The 19850-nt window shown below is 39.0% G+C and overlaps 1 protein-coding gene across 3 annotated transcripts in view; it reads left to right on the forward strand.

The window, feature by feature from the left end:
- The window catches only part of rai14 (retinoic acid induced 14), a 45707-nt gene extending 28497 nt beyond the window's left edge, over positions 1-17210 (forward strand). Inside the window, exons 6-18 of one of the 3 annotated variants that reach the window (XM_036588551.1) lie at positions 1111-1168; positions 2539-2609; positions 6369-6475; positions 7464-7651; positions 8630-8658; positions 9066-9152; positions 9680-9769; positions 9899-10018; positions 10528-10629; positions 13403-14983; positions 15104-15256; positions 15582-15647; positions 16748-17209. In XM_036588551.1, the coding sequence (XP_036444444.1) occupies positions 1111-1168; positions 2539-2609; positions 6369-6475; positions 7464-7651; positions 8630-8658; positions 9066-9152; positions 9680-9769; positions 9899-10018; positions 10528-10629; positions 13403-14983; positions 15104-15256; positions 15582-15647; positions 16748-16825 (2730 nt within the window). In that variant the 3' untranslated portion in view covers positions 16826-17209. Of the gene's footprint in view, positions 1-1110; positions 1169-2538; positions 2610-6368; positions 6476-7463; positions 7652-8629; positions 8659-9065; positions 9153-9679; positions 9770-9898; positions 10019-10527; positions 10630-13402; positions 14984-15103; positions 15257-15581; positions 15648-16747 lie in introns of all 3 variants that reach the window. The other 2 variants (XM_036588552.1, XM_036588553.1) reach the window with 2 other exon arrangements.
- Positions 17211-19850: the final 2640 nt, after the last annotated feature.

Below are 19850 nucleotides of genomic sequence, written 5' to 3' on the forward strand. Positions count from 1 at the left end.
ATATCCCTGCAGATTTCTTTGAAAAACTGAAAGCAAGTCTCTCCAAAAAAAAATGTAGGCTATAGTAAACGCAAAGGGTGGACACAGTAAATACTGTAAATAATAGTTGTTGAGTCTTTTGTGTGATTTTTCTGTTAAATACGTGTTCAGCTCTTTTCCTGACACTGAAAAATGAAAAACTTTAATGAAAAACTTTAATGTTTTGACAGGAAGTTCAGTACATGCAGGGTGGTCTCTTGACTTCTTCTCAGCATTTGTTTGTTTGATTATATATATATGCCTTTATTTATCCAAACCCAAAGAACGTCTGTGAGTGGTCAACATGCGCAGAGCACACTCCAAGGCATTTAGTGATTGACTAGCGGCTCATTCGCCCATTACAGACTTCTGTGGTGTCTGTTCGAAACAACCAGTATTGCGATATAAGAAATTATTTCGTGCAGCCCTGTTTAATGTTAACTTGCATACAAACACTCACATTGTTGGAAGTGCTCATGATGCAGATGTACAAGTTGAATAATTATTTGTTTGCTGTTGAAAGTAACTTTTTGCATGCATCCTCATATCAATGCAAACACATTTGTCCAACAGAAATCATTCCAGAAATGAAATTGTGAAGATTTCTATCAGTTGTTCATTCAGGGAAAGTCTTCAGCTCACAGCTTGTCAGAAAATTGAGGTTTGCCATGTCTATGCAAAAGCACATGCCTCAGCCCAACCAGTCCCTGTCTCATGCATCCATCCGTTACTTATAATTACTGGCTGTCAGTGATTACAGTTAACGATATATCCACACTGGGTATGTTTGCCAAGACCACTTGGTTGCTGAAGTCAGATCTGATAAATCATACCTCTTCTCCTCTGTTAATGCCTGTCAAATAAAAAGCCCTGTGCTTCTTCAGACATGAATTTTGGTCTGACAGATTGTTAAATGTTTAATCGGAGGTGGGGGGTGCCATTAGTAGTCTTTTCAAAAGAAATCCTCTTCACTTTAAAGCAGCTCTTTTTAAAATCTAAAGTTTGTAACTGTTATTTCTTGAGAGCTTTGGGGCAAAAGATGGCACGTCTCTCAGGGAAGCGTTTGATGTAATACTGTGTTTGTCTCTACAGAGCAAATGTGTGGTAGACGCTCTGGACGGTGTTGGGAGGACTGCTCTTCATCATGCAGGTAAGAGACTCAATACACGTTCAAGTCCAGCGTGTGTCTAGACTTCTTCATGCTGTCTGGAGTGGTACTTTTGTTGGAATAGATTTTTTTTTTCCGTCATTTTTTTCTATGAGTATAATCAGTAAAATGGATGTGCCTACGTTGTTGCTGTCTTCTTTTTGATTGCTTTGTTTAGGCCTTGTACCTCTCAGCAGGACTCTCTCTTTTCTAGCACTGAAAGAACTATTATTTAAGCATGACTGTACCAGGCTGGCAGTAAAAGACGTGACGTCATGAGTGTTGTATTTGTTTTTCACTCTTAGAGGTCTTTTCCATTTAGCAATTGCTCCCCAGCAAGTCAGTTCCTTCTTGCATAGAAATTGTGCATCTCTGACAAAGTGACATTATGTCTGTTGCTAATTAAGCATTTGTCCAGCTGTTTTTGTTTTGCTCCATTTAAAGCCAAAATGGAGCAAAAACACAGACCAGAGTTTGGAGAGCTTTTAGCCACCCGAGGACTAACCTGCCGCTGACAGGGTATTATTAAGTGAGAGGGGTAACTAAGACAAATCATAGTTTCACTGTATTTATAGGGAACAGAAATGGCACCTGTGTGCCAGTTGAGGATGATTGCTGGCTGCTTTTGAGAGCATAGAATATGGATGTTTATTTTGGGCTGGGTGGGGTGTTGATTGATTGTAGGGGAGAAATGGGATACACAGAGAGTCAGCTTGTGTCTCTCTGTGGGACAGTTTCAGCATTTTTTTCACAGTAATTACTGTATTAGGACTGTGCTCTGTGCTCTTTCAAAGGGCCCCATCATGGAAAACTTACTTTTACTTTTTTCTTTTTTTCTTTTTTTCTTTTTATTTTTTTTGTTAAATAAGAGTTTGATGTGGTGTGCAAATATTGTCATTTCGAAACATTGTTCACTCCTTAGTCTGTACAGTCTATATATGAAAACTAAGCCACAAAAAAAGCCCGTTTTGAATTCTTTGTTTTTGCAATGTGACGAACATCATTATATTTACATATGTCCACCTGTTTTGCCTACAGCAGTTTTGCCCTGCTCATTGATACTAAAGTTATTAGTGTTTAAGCCTAGACTGCTTTTTGAACATGGCACAATACAGGGAAGCCAGTAAGAACAGCGATCACTTACATAGTTCAGTTACAGTTACAAAACAGCCTGATTAATCCCTACAGACAAAGAGAGGTTGGAAAATGGTCATGTAAAAGTGAATAATCACTGTTTTTGGTTCATAAAACCAAACAAATATTATCAGTAAACCTTAGGAGGTGGGGGGGGGTGCAAGAAAAACACAGGCTATGGGGCGTTTTAATATTTTCCTGAATTCCTGAACCTGTTCCTGTTCTGTTCTCTCTTACAGCTGCCAGTGGAAGCGTTGTGATTGTTCAGCTTCTATGTGAGCACAAGTGTCCTGTGAATCTCAAAGATACGGTATGTATGTAGTGCTATTCATTTATTTATTTATTTATTTATTTGCTAGTTTACTTGTTTATTTGTTTGTTTGTTTAGAATTAGCGGTGTTCATCAGTTGAAAGCCTAGCCATCCTCCACTCTTCATTGGACATGTTGTTGTTACAATCCAAATGTGCCTGTGGTCTACCTCAAACATGTGCAATAACAAGCACACAGCCACTCGCCAAATATGTTCTCTTGGGGTTAGGCTCTGTGTTTTGGTTGTGGTGATTTGAGTCTCCCAGTGGCAGACTTGAGGTCTCCATGAGAAGGAGATTGCTATGTCAATTTTTTCCCCCCTTTCTCCCTCTGTTGGGCATTAGGCCACTTGTTAAGCTTTTTCCTGTCTGGTTTCTGCCAAGCACACTGATTCTCATTGTAATTATCCATGCTTTCCTCTCCTCTCTGTAGCGCTGACCTTATTTACTTTGCAGCACACTGTGCCACAGATGAGTCGGCATGTGCCGCCTTGCCCATAATGAGAGAACTGTGAGTTGAATCACTTGAATAGAGTCAAATGAAACAAAGATTTTAAGTCTCCCTTTGCGTGTTCATTGTAATTGAGAATAAAATAGGTTGGATTTGTTGCATTAATTGTACTTCATGTAGTCCTTTGGATTAACATGATTGCAAAACAGGATTCAGGCCCGTTTTTCTGATGCAATACCTGAGAAATGCTTATGCTGTGACAAATAACATTAACAGGGTGCTTTGAACTACTTAGGTGTGACTTGGAAGCAGGAGCGTGTACTTTAAATACTCTGGTTGCATACTGGTCACTAACTTAAATGAAATAACTGGTTATTTAGGACCAGTATATTTCTCACTTAAACCTTCATAATCCGTTTGTTACAGTACTGTGCAAAAGACCACCCTTCGTTTTTTTTTGTTCTACCATCTAAACAAGAAGTTATTCATTTTCCAGTCTAAAACTTGGTTGCATTTTTTTCACAATTCAGGCAGTCCCAATTACAAATTTAGACTCATAAGACATTTCAGATGTCTTGTTTTGATGTTTTATGATGATAATGATTTCCTTTGCTCAGTGAAGTCTTCTTGACAGCTACACATCTTTTCAGAGTTGTCTGTCCACAGTGAAGGAATGGACAGAAAAAACCCTTCAATATTTATTTTCCAGATCTGAAACAAGGGTGGAGCTTGAGCTATTTCTCCTGTCTCTCAAAGTTCAAAGTACTGTTTTGGTGTTCTACCAGGTCTTGCCTGGTTGTTAGGAATCCCATTTTTTTAAAATTGTCTTAATGGAAACTCCTTTTTTCCACTTTGACTTTCCGCTTATGCAAGTGGCACTAATCTCTTCAGAAATATCTCTTACAAATGAATAACTTGTGCTTGATGGCCTTTTTGAATGGAAATTAAGTGCTCTCTGACTTTCATACAGTGGTGTTTTAAAGCACTTCTCTTACACTGTGAAAGTCCCTAATGACTCTTGCTCAGTAAGCACATTACAGAACCTCTGAATGGCTTAGTCTTTAAATCAAATTGTTACCCTCTGTCTAGGCTGCTGTGCACAATACCCAGCATAATGAGCCATCTTCATTGTCCTGTTTACTCTACAGTCATGGAGGAAGCTCTCCAGGGTGTGCGCTTAGCAAAATCAAAAAGTAATTGAGTCATGTTAAGTGTGATTCGGTAGTGTCTATAGTGCTCCCTAGTCTGTAGTCGTTCTCAAAGACAAGCTTTGCACATTTGTTTCTGTTGTCTACCTCCTACTGTCATGCTGCTGTTTTGATCTCAGTACCTGCACTCTGCTGGAAGCCAGAAACTTCAAAACGTGTATTGCTGTGATGCTTTGCTGAGATCAGACGATTACAGTTGAGCTTTGATGCCCACTGACAAGGAACTCTGGGAGTTCCTTGGGCGGATCCTGGTGCTCGAAAGCCAAGCCGGTGAAAATGACAGGGCTGTACAGTAGTGATGCGTGGCTGCTCTCACAGAGGCTTTTTTCTCAAAGCTGATTTTGCATCTTCATTGGTGCGCAAACTGGCCAAAATTCCTGTTCAAGGCAAGTTTAGAGCATGAAGTGTACATCTGGAATATATTTCCCTTTTTTGGTTGAAGGATTCATGCCAGCATGCTAATCTTTATGATGCCACATTTGTTATATGCTTGTGAATAAATACCAGAAAACATTTCCCCAAGGAAGAAATACTATTGTAAAGTCTATGTAGGGATAATATGAGGAAGAAGTTATTTATGGTAAACTTTCATGTTCACAACAGAGCCAGCACTTTAGTTTGCAAATATAAGTTCTTTTTAAAACCTGTTTTGCTAGTGCTTATTTAATCATGATGCTGTGATGCAGTATAATTTAAATGAGTTTTTTAATTTCTAATTTTGTGCATTAACAGTTTATGAAGATTAAAGCTCAGTTTACACCATTCTGAATTAAGGAATTGGTCGCTAGCTAGTAAAAGCAAATACTAATTTTACCGTAATTGACTGTTAGAGTACAGCTAAGGTTTGATGCTAAGGTGCCTGAAAAGTCAGAATGTGTCGTGGTGTTGAAAACAAACAACACTGTACTGATGTGTAATCGTCTGAAAATAGCCCATCAAATCGCTGACTGGCCCCTCCTTCAATGTTGGTTTAAACTGTAGCCATAACATTCTCTGCATTCATGTCAAGTGCTAGCATTACACATGGCTTAAATGTCAGATTGTTAAATTAGTCACCAAGCTCTGGAGTTCTTTCCAGTACAGATGCCAGACCAAACTTACTTTATATGGGACTGTCCCTACTCATTTTGTCCTTCACATTTTGTTGCTTGAGCTATAATCAATGTCTCCAAATCCTGGATTCCCAGATTTATGGAGCATTGCAAGTACAGCTTTTCAATGTGGGAAAGTGTTGATGGTGCTGGTCAATAAATGAAAGCCTTCTTAGTCTTGGTGAATGTGAATTTAGAGGCCACTTCAAAGGACTTCAAATTTTGGTAAAGAACACATGCATACCTACTGAAAAACAAGGTTGCATGGGCCTGAACATAAAAGCCCACCTTAATCATAAATGGGGAGTAACAGGGTTTCAGTGCCCTCACGCCTAGGTGGTGAAATCGACACCATGTTGTTAGAGTTGACATTGAGAATCCAGATCTGCCCCTCTTGGCCCATAGAACGTACTGAGAATAAATAAACTACTGGACAAAATTCAAAGTATGTATGTAGGGCACATACTTTTCCACAGTCTTAGACTACTGCCACTGTAGCAGGTATTTATGTGCAGTGAACGGCATTGTTATGTGCCGTGTTAAGATTAATGACCAATGACAGATGCCTACATCTCCAAATGCATTCATGCTTGAGTGTCCTGAGTTGAGGCTGAACTTTTAGCATGTCACGGAGTGCATGCTGAAGCTCAGCTCAGGCTCTTTAAATGTGCTTTTGATGAGGTGTCACTTTTCTGTTCTGTGCTAATTGGCAAAGCCTGCAGTGACCTTGGGAGCAGGAGGAGGGACAGCTTTTAATACTGTCTTTGAGGTCTCTCCCTGGCTGAAATATGGAAAATCAGAAGATACTGAAAGATATTTTGCAACTCTTTATTTCCTTTCTGGGTGTGTTGATCATTGTTTGCTTTTTATGGAATAGATACATGTATATCAAGAATTGCATCATTGTGACTTTGCAGCACTATGCATTTCTTTACCTGTGTCAGAATTTCTCAGTTCAGAAAATGAAACCTAGACCTAAAGAGTTAATCTTTTCACTGTCCTTCCTTTAGGATGGGTTCACGCCCTTGCTGTTGTCAGCAAGACATGCTCATGCAGAGGTGTGTCGCAGCCTGCTGGATTGGGGAGCTGACATCAACGCCTGTGATAAGAATGGCAGGTGGGACCTTCCTCTAAAACTACTGACCAGAATACAATTCAAACAGTTCTAATTAGCCAATTTTGATTATCTGTAGTACTGTGCAAAAGCCTGAGACCACTTTTCATTTAAGTTCGTTATTCATTTTTAGGAGACATTTCTGAAGAGATTATATCAGATAAACCACTTGCATAAATGGGTAGAAAGCCAAAAGAAAAAAATAGGCCAGAATGGAGTTTTCAGAACTGAAGTTCAAAACTTGATTTAAAATATAGAGAAACTGGGACTCTTAAAAATCATGCAAGACCTGGGAGATCACCAAAACTGTGACCATCAGATAAGCAGTACTTAAAGCAGCACTGTAATCTTTTTTGTTAAAACTGAAATGACTAGTGTTACTGAGTATGGCGGAAAAAAGAACATACCAAAATATGGTGTGCGTGTGTCGCTGTGAGTCTCCCTGTAAAGCCTGAAATGATCATCTAAAAGTCAGAGGTGCTGGAACAAATTCGGTGGGAGTTTTTTGCACACAATCATACATGTTTGCATATTAACGTCATATGAACAGGCTCAAAAATGAGGTCCGATTTGATGTTTGGGTCTCAAATGCAAAATCAGCGCTATACTGATAAAGATGTGATTTGCAATAGTAGATAATTTGCTTACAGCCTTGGACATTCATCTGTATGTGGGAGTCCGAAGCACAATTGATGCTACAAAATGTTCTTCCTCATGTTTTGTGCAGTTACGTATTTTCACTAGAGAGGTCTTCAAATACCCAAAACACAGTGTTGCTTTAAAGCTTTTGAAATGGCTTTTGAGAAAATCAAGCTCTGTTTTTGACTTGTACACAGCATTGTATTACTGAGCTACTTTGTGTCTGTCAGTTATGCTGTTTTTCTTTATGACACCAAAATAAGTTGTTGCAGTAGGATTTGTCCTCACCCAGGCCTTCTGTGCAAGTGTGGTAATGATTTGGCTGGCTGACTGATTGATGTAAATCCTGCAGGACGGCTGTGATGCTGGCCAGCGAGAGCAGCTGTGCTCCTGCAGTGGAGGTGCTGGTGCAGAGAGGAGCGGACCTGCTCATGGTCGACTCTCTGGGCCATGACGTCCTGCATTACACCAAGCTGTCCGGCAGCGGGGAGGTTCGGGCCCTAATCACCGCCGCCCTCCACCGGCAGCAGTCTGAACCAGGTGATTCCTGCTTAATCCTTAAGACACACCAACTCAGGTCTCTTTCAAGTGCACATTAGCTCTAGGAAAGGCAATGGCATTGTATTTTCTCATCTTCATTTTTCAGTTACCACTAAGCATCATTCGATATCCATTGATTTTAACATCAGATTTAAAAGCCCAGCCGTGTTCATGGTGAGTTGTGCAGGTTGAGCTGAGTTTACTGAGCTACAGACAGCATGAGTCACAGAGGCTGTATGTGTAGGATTGGAAGCTACATTTTCACAGCCACAGGAATGTTCTTAATGCCTTAGACAGAAAGCACTGTCAAGGTAAGCTCTTGTTGGTTTAGGGTAGTGAAACAAGAACATCTTAACTGGGCTGCACCCAGAAAATAGCTAGGAAAGATTATTTTTATGTAAATAAAACTGTTTGGGTGAGACCCCATAGTCATTTGTGAAAGATACAAAGCAAGAAACATGTAGGTAAAATTGATTGATTGTTAGAGCTACTACTGAAGTAGACACCTGGATCATCTTCTGAAGAGAATAGTAAACTCTTGTACTGTGCTCTGTCCTGTAGTCTTGTAAGGCTCTCTGTGGTGAATTAAGACACATGAGACATCTTTGAGCTATTTGCTGTGCTCATCTTTTCTTCAAGAAGTTTTCAACCATAAAAGAACTGTAGTGGGTGGAATTTTGTGAGCAGTGTCTTTGAGCCATAGTGTCATTATTTTCCTCTTTTGGTCAAAGCAGTGTGCACATCCCTTACTGTTCACTCAGGCCTTGTAGGCTCAACATTGCCATCTTGTGGTGGTCAAATAATGCTTCGTCAGTGCACATCCTCAGCCTGTGTCAGACATTAGAGAATTGTGAATATTAATGAAAGATGGAAAGATGAATACAAGCGTAATTACAATGGGGAGCAGGCAATGACATGGCATTTTATTTCTTTTCATACTCCCACCTCATGTTTTTTTCCCCTTTTTTTATATAAAAGCAGATAAGAGTTCAAGCAGAACGCCACAGGTAAGCTACTTGTTTAATTTGTTTTCATTCATTTATTTTGATTAATTTTCTTTTCTGATTCACACGCCTTCGAGTTTACAAATGATTCTTCCTCTAAATGCCATAAAGTTCAGGTTATCAATATTATGATCGCTCTTTTCAGTTTCTTGCCACTGTAGTTACTCTATTGAGCTCTTCCCTGCTTTGCCATAATGTCCAGATAGTGTTTTATATTCCTGTATTGTTTATCCTCTAATGCACTTTTAGCAACATGCATGAGCATGTACCCTACAATGTAGATAGGAAACATACTCCCTGTGAAATTCTTGTTATTTATATTACTCTTTTCTGTTACTAACCACTCTAAATCCTCTGGTTTGCTCTCTTTTTTTGTCTCTCTTTTCACTCTCTTACTGACACAATCTCAGCATGATCATGTGGCTAAGTTAAATGAAGAGAGAAGCACAACCCCTAAAAAACGAAAAGCACCCCCACCTCCTATTAGTCCAGTCCAGGTAAAGGCACATCATGTGCTCTGTCTGTCTAATTGTCTGTATCTGCAATCGTTTCTGCTTTTCCATATGCAGTACATTAAGTGCCCCAGCCAGGATGTTTTTACAGAAGAATTATATATAGATTGGCTGACAAATCAGTTAAGTTAGACCATAGTGGAAGCAAAAGAGATCAAAAGAAGCTAAATGGATTTTTCTGAAATCTGATTCAGAATCTGCCAGAGCTTCTAATATCTACCTGTATCACATTATCATTCGAGATTGGATATCAGAGAAGAGCTAAAAAAGAAAGAAGGGAAAGTAACAGATTTGCTCCCATCTTGACTTGGGTTTAGTGTCAATCCTATATGAAGTTTTTGAATCATTGCTTTAAATAAGCTAAGCACCATAAAAAGGAATATCTTAATTTGACCGTGTGTTCGTATCAAACTATTGATGAGCGTGAATTATTCATCTTAGTGTTTTGTGATGTATTATCTTTGTATGTTTTTGCTGAGTTTGGCTCTTGTGTCCTTTTGCATCTTTCTCAGTTGACTGGCATTGTGTCTCCACCTTATTTCACCCCAACTGAAACTCCAGTATCAAGTAAAAGTGATTCATCCAAGAGGTTCAATTACAAGGTAATGTGCACTGTGGGCATCCAAGCCATACTTATTGATTTTGTGCTACACTGAACAGCACCCCCTAAGGGAACTGCTCCTTGGTGCCTCCATTCTTGTCACTTTTTCACTGTACTTGTGATTTTTCAGGAGGAGGAACTGAGAAGTGTGGCAATGAAAGAAGAAATAGAGAAGCTGCAGGAAGAGAAGAGTATGCTGCTGGAGACCATTGAAGATCTGAAGCAGATTGTGGAGCAGACTGAGCCCAAGGCAAGTACAGCACAGCCCTTTAATATTCCCTCATGTGGCTGCCGCTTTGATCCTCAGCCACTCGCTCTTTCTGGAACCCATTTAACAACTGCAACTACTGACCATAGCCAGGTAAAGGACCTTGCTCAAGGGAACAGGACAGCAGACCTCTCTCATCCGTGCCGCTAGACCCAGTCGTTTTGTTTTTTGGGTTATGCTGATTCTGTTAAGTTCTAACCTCATTTGCATTTCAACAGTCTAATATTCGTGGCCCGTATCCTTTGTTTCCTCTACTATGTTTATGTAAAGTCAGTCTAAAGCCCTTGAGTGGTGCGTGATGTTCAGTAATGATATTCCTGCAGCTGGCTGGTTGGTCAGAGAAGCTTTGCCGTAATCATGCTGCGTGATCAGAGCGTCAGTGTGCAGACAGGTTGAATGCTTTTCATAGTGATTTTGTGAGATTTTCTGCTTGAGACCTAATAAAGAGGTATTTTAAAGTAAGCCCTATTTGGTTTCCTGTGTTGACACAGACAGAGCACTGTGGGAATGCAGAGTCAACACTGATTGCAACCTTGCAAGCAAAAGTGGCCTCCCTCTCCTTAGAAAACCAGCAGCTTGCTCAGATAATCAAGGTAATTGCTTCATAGAAAAACAGAACTGATCTTTTGTAGCATAACATGAGCTGCAGAGAGAATGATAAGAGAATGTAGGTATTGTTTATTGCCCTCTGGACCTGCTCAGTGACTACAAATCGTAATGAGTACAAACAGAGACTTACTGGTCATTTCAAATGATTCATATCTGGATTGTATCCTGATGAGTTTTAACCATATGTATTTACACTTGGTAGTCAGATGTGCCCTGATTAGTCAGATTGAAAGATGGGGTATAATGTGCTAATTCTTAATACAACAACCAATCACCTGTGTTCCTTGTTTGGCCTGTTGTGTTTGAAAAGTGATAGTTTCCATTAAAAATTACAGTTTTGCACAGCGAGATATTTGCTAAAGTTAGTGAATGTCACAATGATCGTATGAGAAGCAATAATTTATGATCAAAGTTGTGTGGCTCATCATATGCGCCATGTGGGGATAAGTATAACATTACTGAAGTACCATTCATTGTTCAAAATAAAAATAATGAAATACTAATAGCTACTTGCATCAGAACTGCAAGCACATGTTTTGCGGCCTTAATGGACTGGGCTGGGCAATATGATGATATTTTCTCTTTAATGTGATAATTTATGTCACAGTATGCTTTTCTGAGCATATCATGGATATCGTCAGTACTTAAACACTTCTTAACTGCATGTTTTTTTGCAGAGCGAGCGTAATTGCTCCTGCTTAATTGGATTTAGGGCAGCTCAGTTGTTGAATATTGATAATTGGATTCATAGTTTGTCTTATAGTATTTTTTTTTATAAGTGTAACTTTTTTTTTAACTTTTTTTTTTGCTTAACTTTATTTGTTCAAACTTAGCAGAAGTCAGAAAAATAAATGCTGTGACATTGCGTATGTGAAAAGTCAGCATTTCCTGAACAGGTTTTTTTTTCTGTAAAGCCTACAAAAACAAATGCATGTATTTTTCTCTCTATATAGGCCCAAAAAAATAAATATCCAGTTTATTTAGTTAAACTTTTATGGCGATGCAGGTTTGTGATACAGTAGCCATTACTGCTTCATACTGCATATCAGTATTAAAATGAAAATGTGCATTTTCACTCTCTAATAATACATTTACATTAACATTGCATTATCAGTGAGAACAAAAAGCTAGAGCAGACCGTAGGCTACAGATGTAGCAGATACAGATTAATCCAGTATCAAGGGCTAATTTCTAATTTACATACATCAGATGTGGATAAAATGTGTTCTACTTTATCTATTACCAAAAATGTAGTCATAAATGTATTAGTTGTAATGTGCTGTACCACATTCCTACCCTGTCATATTTCAACCGAAATCAGCTTGGGGAGTCTTTAATGTTCTGCTTTCCTTTTTAAAATTAATATTACAGAAATTTCTGGTATATGCATGTGACACAGCGAGCTGGACCTTTGTTAACCAGCTGGTAAAAACAGCAGTTAGGGGCCTTGTTTGGGTATTAGCTAGCATTGGCAGTGGCTTTTAGCTAGCTTAATTCTGCTGCCCTCCACAATTTATGTAGCACATTAGCAGGTGAGCTGATGGTAGAGCAATATATCCACCTCTCATGCTCACTTTGTAGAAAATATCCCTGCATAGCATCACCTGGAATCTCTGTGTCCAGCCTCACTTTCAGCCATCGTTCTCAGTTCATGAAACCAGGCTGAAGCTTCTTTTTCAAATTTCCCATCCTACCCTAAATGGTGCTGCTGTAACATTTGGGTGCATTAAGGCACCAGAATGTAACTGCTGCACTGGGTAAGGTGGACTGGAAAATTTGAACATTTGAATTTGAACTTTACCTTCTTTCTAGCTTGGTGTTCTCTTTCAAGATGCACTTTAAATGCATGATTAGAGATTGAAAATGCATATGACTGAAATTACATTTTAATTTTAATTTTTGCACAGTTATTGCATAATCTATTGCATAATAACATTAAGCATAAATATGCAATTCAGGAAGTACTTTAATTTCAATAAAGCTACTCATAAAGCATCATAATATATTATAAATTAAAATAAGTTTTAAATTAGAATTTTCTTTTGGAGTCCAACATTGCATATATGAGTGGGGAAATTTAGACATACAAATGCGTTGCCGTTCTCTACACGTGGGCAAGCAGTGGTTAAACTCAATGCAAGGAAGTTCTCCATGGTCGACTAACGCTGTGTTCCACCGGTCTTTACATCACTACTATCATTGCAGCACATAACAATGTGTTTATCACAAACTCATATTGTGATAACGATTAAAAGCACAATTTATCATGCAGCCTTAAAGGCTACTGAATCAACCTCAGTGAAGAAAGCCATGTTAAGAACACGAGCAGCGATCAACAATGTCTCTGTTAGGTGGCAGTCAAGTGGCACAGTATTTAGCGAGTGAGTTTTTTTGTTTTGTTTTGTGTTTTTTTTTGTTTGTTTTTTTTTTTGTTTTTTTTGTTTTTTTTTGTTGAATGTGCCTTGGACAGACAAATACATTTATACTTGTATAATGTCTGGCTAAAATTTGCCAACCACCTCCTGAAATGGTTTTAGTGATTAAATGTAAAACAGTTTGAAATATTATGAGTGCATATACATCTGTATTTTTTATGTGGACAGTCTCTATCCGGATATAATCCTGATACCCCAAACGTGTGAAATGACCAGGTGTAAATGGTGTCAGAGATTGGAACTTTAAATGCATCACAACATGGATATACTGCTTTTCATTGTATTTTCATGTCTTTTCTTCCCTCCCCTCTTCCCCGGACAGAAACGTCCAGCTCCTCAAGGCGAAGAAGGCCGCGAGGACTCGCGTCCGAACAGCTTTGACTCCAATGTCTCTTACCACTCCACTCAGGCAGACTTTGATTTCTCCAGTGACCTCCACAGCCAAACGGGCGACAAGCAGGAGCTGTCTGAAGTTTCTGCTTTAGATAAGAGCAGACTCCTAGTGGAGGCTGAACAAATGAAGGAGGGTAGCGAGGAAGAAATCCTGCTACTTAGGGATGCACTGCAGAGTCTGCAAGCGAAACTGCAGGAGTCAAGGCTGGAGAATCACTCCCTGCAGGCCAGGCTCAAACCCAACTCTTGTGCAGAGGAAATTGGAAATGAAGACATGTCAGAAAGTGTGGCTGAACTGAAGGCTAATCTTGCAGATTCACAGCAGAAATACCAGGCTGTGTTGGAAGAGGTACAAACTCTCAGGGCAGAGAGAAGAGCAGGAGCTGCAAGTCAAGGAGAGGATCACGTGGTACAGAAGTTTCAGTATTTGAAGGGCTGTCTTGAACAGGAGGTCAAAGACCTGAAGGCAAAGTTGGCCAAGTCACAAGAAGAGAAGATGCATGATGCATCTTTGATAAAAGATCTGGAGGCTCGTCTTCAGAGTGGTTCCATTGCGGAGGATGAGCGTCAGGAACTGAAGAACTCTTACAATGTTCTGGTGGAGAACATTAACCAGGAGAAGTCGTTGCTGATTGAGAAGTACAAGGAGGCACAAGAGGAGATCAAGATGCTTCAGGAAGCGCTCTGTGGCACTGTGCCTGTTGAAGCTGCTGCCAAAGACTTTGAAGAGATGAAGGCCGAGTTGGGCGAGGTTATTGAAGGACTGCAGAGGCGGCTATTGGAGCTTTCTAAATCATACAGTGAGGCCAAAAGTGAGTTGAGCACAGCCCACAGCCAGCTCCAGGCTAAAGCCTCGGAGTCCAAGGAGAGACCAGACGTGGTCTGGTTCACTAAAGAGCAGCATGAGCAAAAAATGCAAGAGCAGGCTCTGAAGATGAAGGATGTACAGAACACATTAAAGGATACTGAAATCAAGTACCAGGCTGCACTGAAAGAGATTTCTCAACTCAAACAAGATGCTGAAGCCCAGGCCCAATCCTCTATATCTCTTGCAGACCACACTCAGGTTGTAGCTTCCTTAGGGAGTGCCATCAAGAACTTAGAAGCTGAGATAGAGACCCTCAAGCAGCAGCTCTCCCAGAAGACCTCGCAGGTGGACGCTTTGCAGAACAGGCTGACGGTGGAGAAAGACGTGATTCCAGACCATTCTGTTTCCAGGCTGGAACATGAGCAGCTACGAGAGTCCTTGGAGGGTGAGGTTAACCACTTGACCAACCTGCTTCAGGATGCCCTGAGGAAGCAGGATGAGATGGCCTTGGAGGTGACTGCTGCCTGGCAGGAAGTGAAGGATGAAAGAAATGCGAAACAGGCAGCGCAGAAGCTGGCTTTATCAAGAGAACAGGAGAACAATGCACTAAACTCAAAGTACAAGGAGGCTCAGGATATCATCGTGCAGCTGAAGAAACAGGTGGAGAACCACGTGAGCTCTGAAAGAGAGAAAAACAAAAAGGTGAACTAGCATCTTTTAGTTTTCTAGTCATGATTTCCACTCACACACATCACTTGTTCTCTGATTCCAGATTTATCTTTCTCATTGCTCATTTTCAATGTTTGTTTTCCTTTCTTTAAGATTGATGATCTGTCAAAGGAGGTTGGCAAGTTGAAGGATGCCCTGAACAGCCTGTCCCAGCTCTCTTATACAACAAGCACCCCAAAAAGGCAACAGAACCAGCAGGTTGATTCCCTCCAACAGCAGATCAAGCAGTTGCAATATCAACTAGCTGTAAGTTAGAAATGTCTTGTGTTCTTTGTCTATGTTGTTTTGGCAGATGTTTAACAGGCATTAGTAGTAGTTGCTGATTTAAACAGAAGTGTTTTTTGAAATAAATTGTTACTGGAAAAGAGTGATCATTTCCAGTAGCTTTTCCAGACACTTTTAGCAGAGGGTTGATTTGATTTTCAGTTATTTCTCAGTTATTACTGAGTTTTCTTCTTTGCCTTTTAGGAAGGTATTTGCCAGTATTTCTAGAGGTGATATTTTAACAATGTAACAGTTATAGGCTGTTTAAAGCATTTAAGTCTTACTGTCACTTTCTTCTCATTACTAGGAATCTAAGAAACAGCACCATGAAATTGTCTCAGTGTACAGGATGCACCTCCTCTATGCTGTCCAGGTTTGTACTCATTTGAGTTATTACACTGTTTGTGTATGGTAACCCAGAATGTAATAAATCATGGTCAAACTAAGCCAATTATTTTTTATTTATTATTAGGAATGGAACTGTTAACTGACAAATAAGTGTTTGATCAGTGCTGTCAGTTTAAAAAAGAAAGTTTTAATTTCTAATAAAAAACACAGAACAGGCAGGTTTATCATTTAAGTTGTAGAACATTTTTGAAAAATGAAGCTTGCAGCTAAAAAATGGTCTCCAGGACCACTTTTCTGAAGGGCGATAGCTACAAATACTACAGTTATAGTACCACATTGTAAGCAAACATCCACAAACGATAAAGACGACAGTTTCGTCCATGTTCTCCAAGAGCAAGTGTGATGCACGGCAGTGAAAGGAAATCAAGTGTGCAAAATTCTAGAGAAGAACGTGGAGGATGGCAGCAGCTTTCGAGAGGTACATTGAGGCAAACCTTGCCTCTGTCCTGGCATTTATGTTTGTTTGAATTTCAGCAAGTAATGAGTGGTAAATATAACTTTAGAATATATAGCTTTCAGAAGCTCATTCTTATATGTTCCTGAAATTTGTCAACTTTTTTTGAACAGATTATAGTTGTCAGCCCATCAGTTTAAATAGAAGGGAGTTCTTACGTAGGAAATATTCAATAACGTTCTGGGCCCTTTACTTCATGTACATATGTCAGGTTTATTAAAACCAAATTCAGTTGATTTCTGCACTCCTAAGTGTGCCTGTATTAAGAATGTTACAGTGGCTTAGAATACAGCTCAGCTGATCAGGTTTCAGAATCGGATCTACCTGTTTTATAGTTGATGTTTTGATGGGTCACGTCTATGATTGTGGACTAACAGTTGATTTTGGTTAACAATTAATCACCAAATAATGATGGTCAGGGAGTGTTCAAAAGTATTTGCCAAAATTTGCATCACTATTAATCATGACACATTCTTATGTGATGAGGATTTAGCCAATTATCATTTATGTGTATATTTTCTTTCTCCTGGGTACTTAATATATTAACTGGCCTGAGTGTTCATTGTGACTATAATGCTTCGTAATTTCACAAGTCTTTTTATATGTTTTAGGGTCAAATGGATGAAGATGTGCAGAAGGCCTTGAAGCAAATTCTGATGATGTGCAAAATGCCTACTGAGGCCAAGTGATGGCGCTATTAGTCAACCATGTACTGCCAAAATAAAAGGCATGTAAGGAAACTCGTACTTGTGTTGCATTCAGGATCCGTCCACTTAAACTTTTTATTCAGTGGAACATCTTATTTGGTCCTTAAAACAGCTGAAGACAAAGTCAGATGACAACAAGCACCTGACCAGACAATCAAGCAAAGTTTCAGATGAAACGTTTTGAAAAGTGATGTTGCATTCATATATTGTGAAAAATATGTTTGTGTTCATCTTGTCAGAATTATTTTCATATGCATAAATGCCTTTTAAAATCAGAACCCATAAGCACAATGCGTGTGTTAGTCCTTTTGTTTGCAGAATGTTTTGTTGTTCTGCGGATTTGAATCATAAATATCTTATACTTGATAAGGCAGAGCAGTGGAAAGTAGTCAAGTACTTTTTATAAAACAAAGTTAGACATGTTGCAGTGTCTGCATGCTGTGAAGTAACGTGCTGTAACATACTGTAACTTTTTCACTCCTCCACTTTAGAGACTTTATTTAGAGAAAAAAGTACTCATGTAACAAATGCACTTTCCTCATGCAGCAGTCTCTCTCTTCTCTGCTCTTCTGCAGTGCTTTTTTTACGCCAGCTGGAGTTCCCTGCCATAGCCAGGATGCAATAAGACTGTGTCTATGTGCCTATGCTGATTTCTAATACCCTTTATGAAGTGTAGGTCAAAACATTGTCGCTGTCTGAACAAAACCTTGTATCTCCAAAATGGTAACTTTCATAACATTCAGTAAATGTTAATATATAGTCTTACTGTAAGACTTTATTTTGGGCCATTTGTATTGGTCCAGTCATATTTCACACAATGTCAAAGACAGCTGGCATCACATAAAATGTCATAAAAGTAATAACAATAATAAAAGTGGAGAAATAAGGTTTTATTCTGACAGTGATTTTGGGTCCTCTTTTACTCTTAAACCAGACTTAATGGATTTTTTGCATTAGTTTACAAGGTAGCTTTTGTAATGACTTATGAAGGACAGCACTTCTTATGACAGCACTTCAAACACATTTTTAGTTTTTGAAGGCATAAAATGACATCAGTGTAGTTGCAGTTTTGTCACTGCTTTGGGAAACGGGACGTTTCTTGTAGCAGGCACATGGTGCAGTAGTACAAAGTTACTATACAAAGACGCACTTGTTTGTTTTTATCACATGTTCTGTACACAAAGTTGCTGTATTCTGCCATACAGGGTATTGTGTACATCTTTATCAAGACACCTGCTTTTGCTTTGTTTCTGAACAGTAAACCGCTTTGAAGTATTCTGAATTGCACAGTAGCCCTTTGAAAGTGTGCCAGTCATTGTAGAGCATGCTGTAGATTTATTATTTTCTTTCTGCTTACTGAGTATTAAGTTCTAGTCCATAACCTGATATTGTATGTTGGGTCAACTTTTGTATTTGGAGGCACACTTAAGTAAACAGATAAGCAAGTGTGTTATCTTTAATAATGAGACTAGGACGAGTGCTCCTGACAAATACACAGCACAGTGAAGTTACCAGTAGTATATGAAATTTCTTTTCTTCAGAAACGAACCTTTTGGGTACCTTTCATGTCTTCGCAGGGAAGGACTGCCAGTTAAACTACCTTTTTGTCATAGATTGAGTACTTATTTCCAGGGCTGCACTCAAATGGGGTTTGTTTTAAAATGTAAGTTTGGTTATTCTTCTTAAGTCATCTCTAGTTTTTACTCAATCACAAATACACCTTTAGGAAAAATCAAAAACAGTCTGAGCTTTTATGTTGCTGATAGTTCATAAGTGTATGGTTATGCATGAAAGAGGCAACTCTATAATATAAACTTATCTCTGACATAGTAACTCAAACTTTTAAAGGGCCCGTTTCATAGAAAACTGAATTTCACTTATATTACAAGAGAATGTGTATTTATTATATATATTAAAAAAAATACACTCTCAGAAAAAATATGCAAAAGTGCCACTGGGGCAGTACCCCTCTTGTCACTGGGGTGGTACCCTCAAGGGTACATCTCAGTACCTTAAGTCAGGGAACATAATTGTTCCATAAACCACTGAAATGATCTTTTCTAAATTGTATTGACTCCACACACCCTGTCTCTGCTCCAGGCTTTTTATTTTACATACTTTTCACCTGGAAAAACAACTTTAAGGTACACAATTGGACCTTAAAGCCACTGTTGTAGTTTTAAAATGTATCATTCACTCCCTAGTCCATATAAAGTAATTAAATGGCCAAAAAAATCGGTGTTATATTGAATTCATTGTTTTTGTGCTGAATACCAGTGCATTTACATGTATATCCACCTCTGCAGTCTATAGCAGGTTAGTCCTGTCTATTCACACTGAAGCTAAAAGGAGTGTTTCAGCTGTGCTACAGGTCTGCCACTCAGAACCGAGCTCATTAAAACATATTAGTCTTAAAGACTGACAGCCTGTTTGATTGTAAGGGATAAAGAGAGGTTGGAAGATGGTCATGTAAAAATGATTTATGACCGTTTTTGGTACATAAAACCACACCATCATCATAAGTGGACTTCAGGGGGAAAATAAAACATGTAGGGCCCTTTAAAGTTTACTGTTAATATTTATAGCCACTGGCAGTCTGGAAACTGACCTGTAAATGTGCTAATGAAAAGGTTTTAGATGTCCTTAAGAAAAGCCTGTCATCATTTGTTTAAACATTTAGCAGTGCTGTAAATTTGAAATCTGAATGTTTCTACTGAATTGGTATCCGGGTGGGTTTCAGCAGTCCTGCGTTTTACATTTTGTTCCATTGGTCATCCTGAATCCTCTTCAGTCATGTATCATTGTGAGTTCATGAAGTCTGTAAAATTATTTAAGGACTTTTTGGTTGTCCTATCTTGCTTGATTTTTTTTTCTTTGTACTAGAGTATTTTGAAGTTGCTCTGCCACATATTTTGCCTAGTTATTAAAATGTTTCTCAATTTGTTCCTCTGTGTCTTCAGTGTAGAAATCTGTTAGATGCTTAAAAGACCACATTGTGATGTAAACA

Source organism: Colossoma macropomum, unplaced genomic scaffold (genome assembly GCF_904425465.1).
Source record: "Colossoma macropomum unplaced genomic scaffold, Colossoma_macropomum, whole genome shotgun sequence".
In the NCBI taxonomy this organism is placed as follows: domain Eukaryota; kingdom Metazoa; phylum Chordata; class Actinopteri; order Characiformes; family Serrasalmidae; genus Colossoma; species Colossoma macropomum.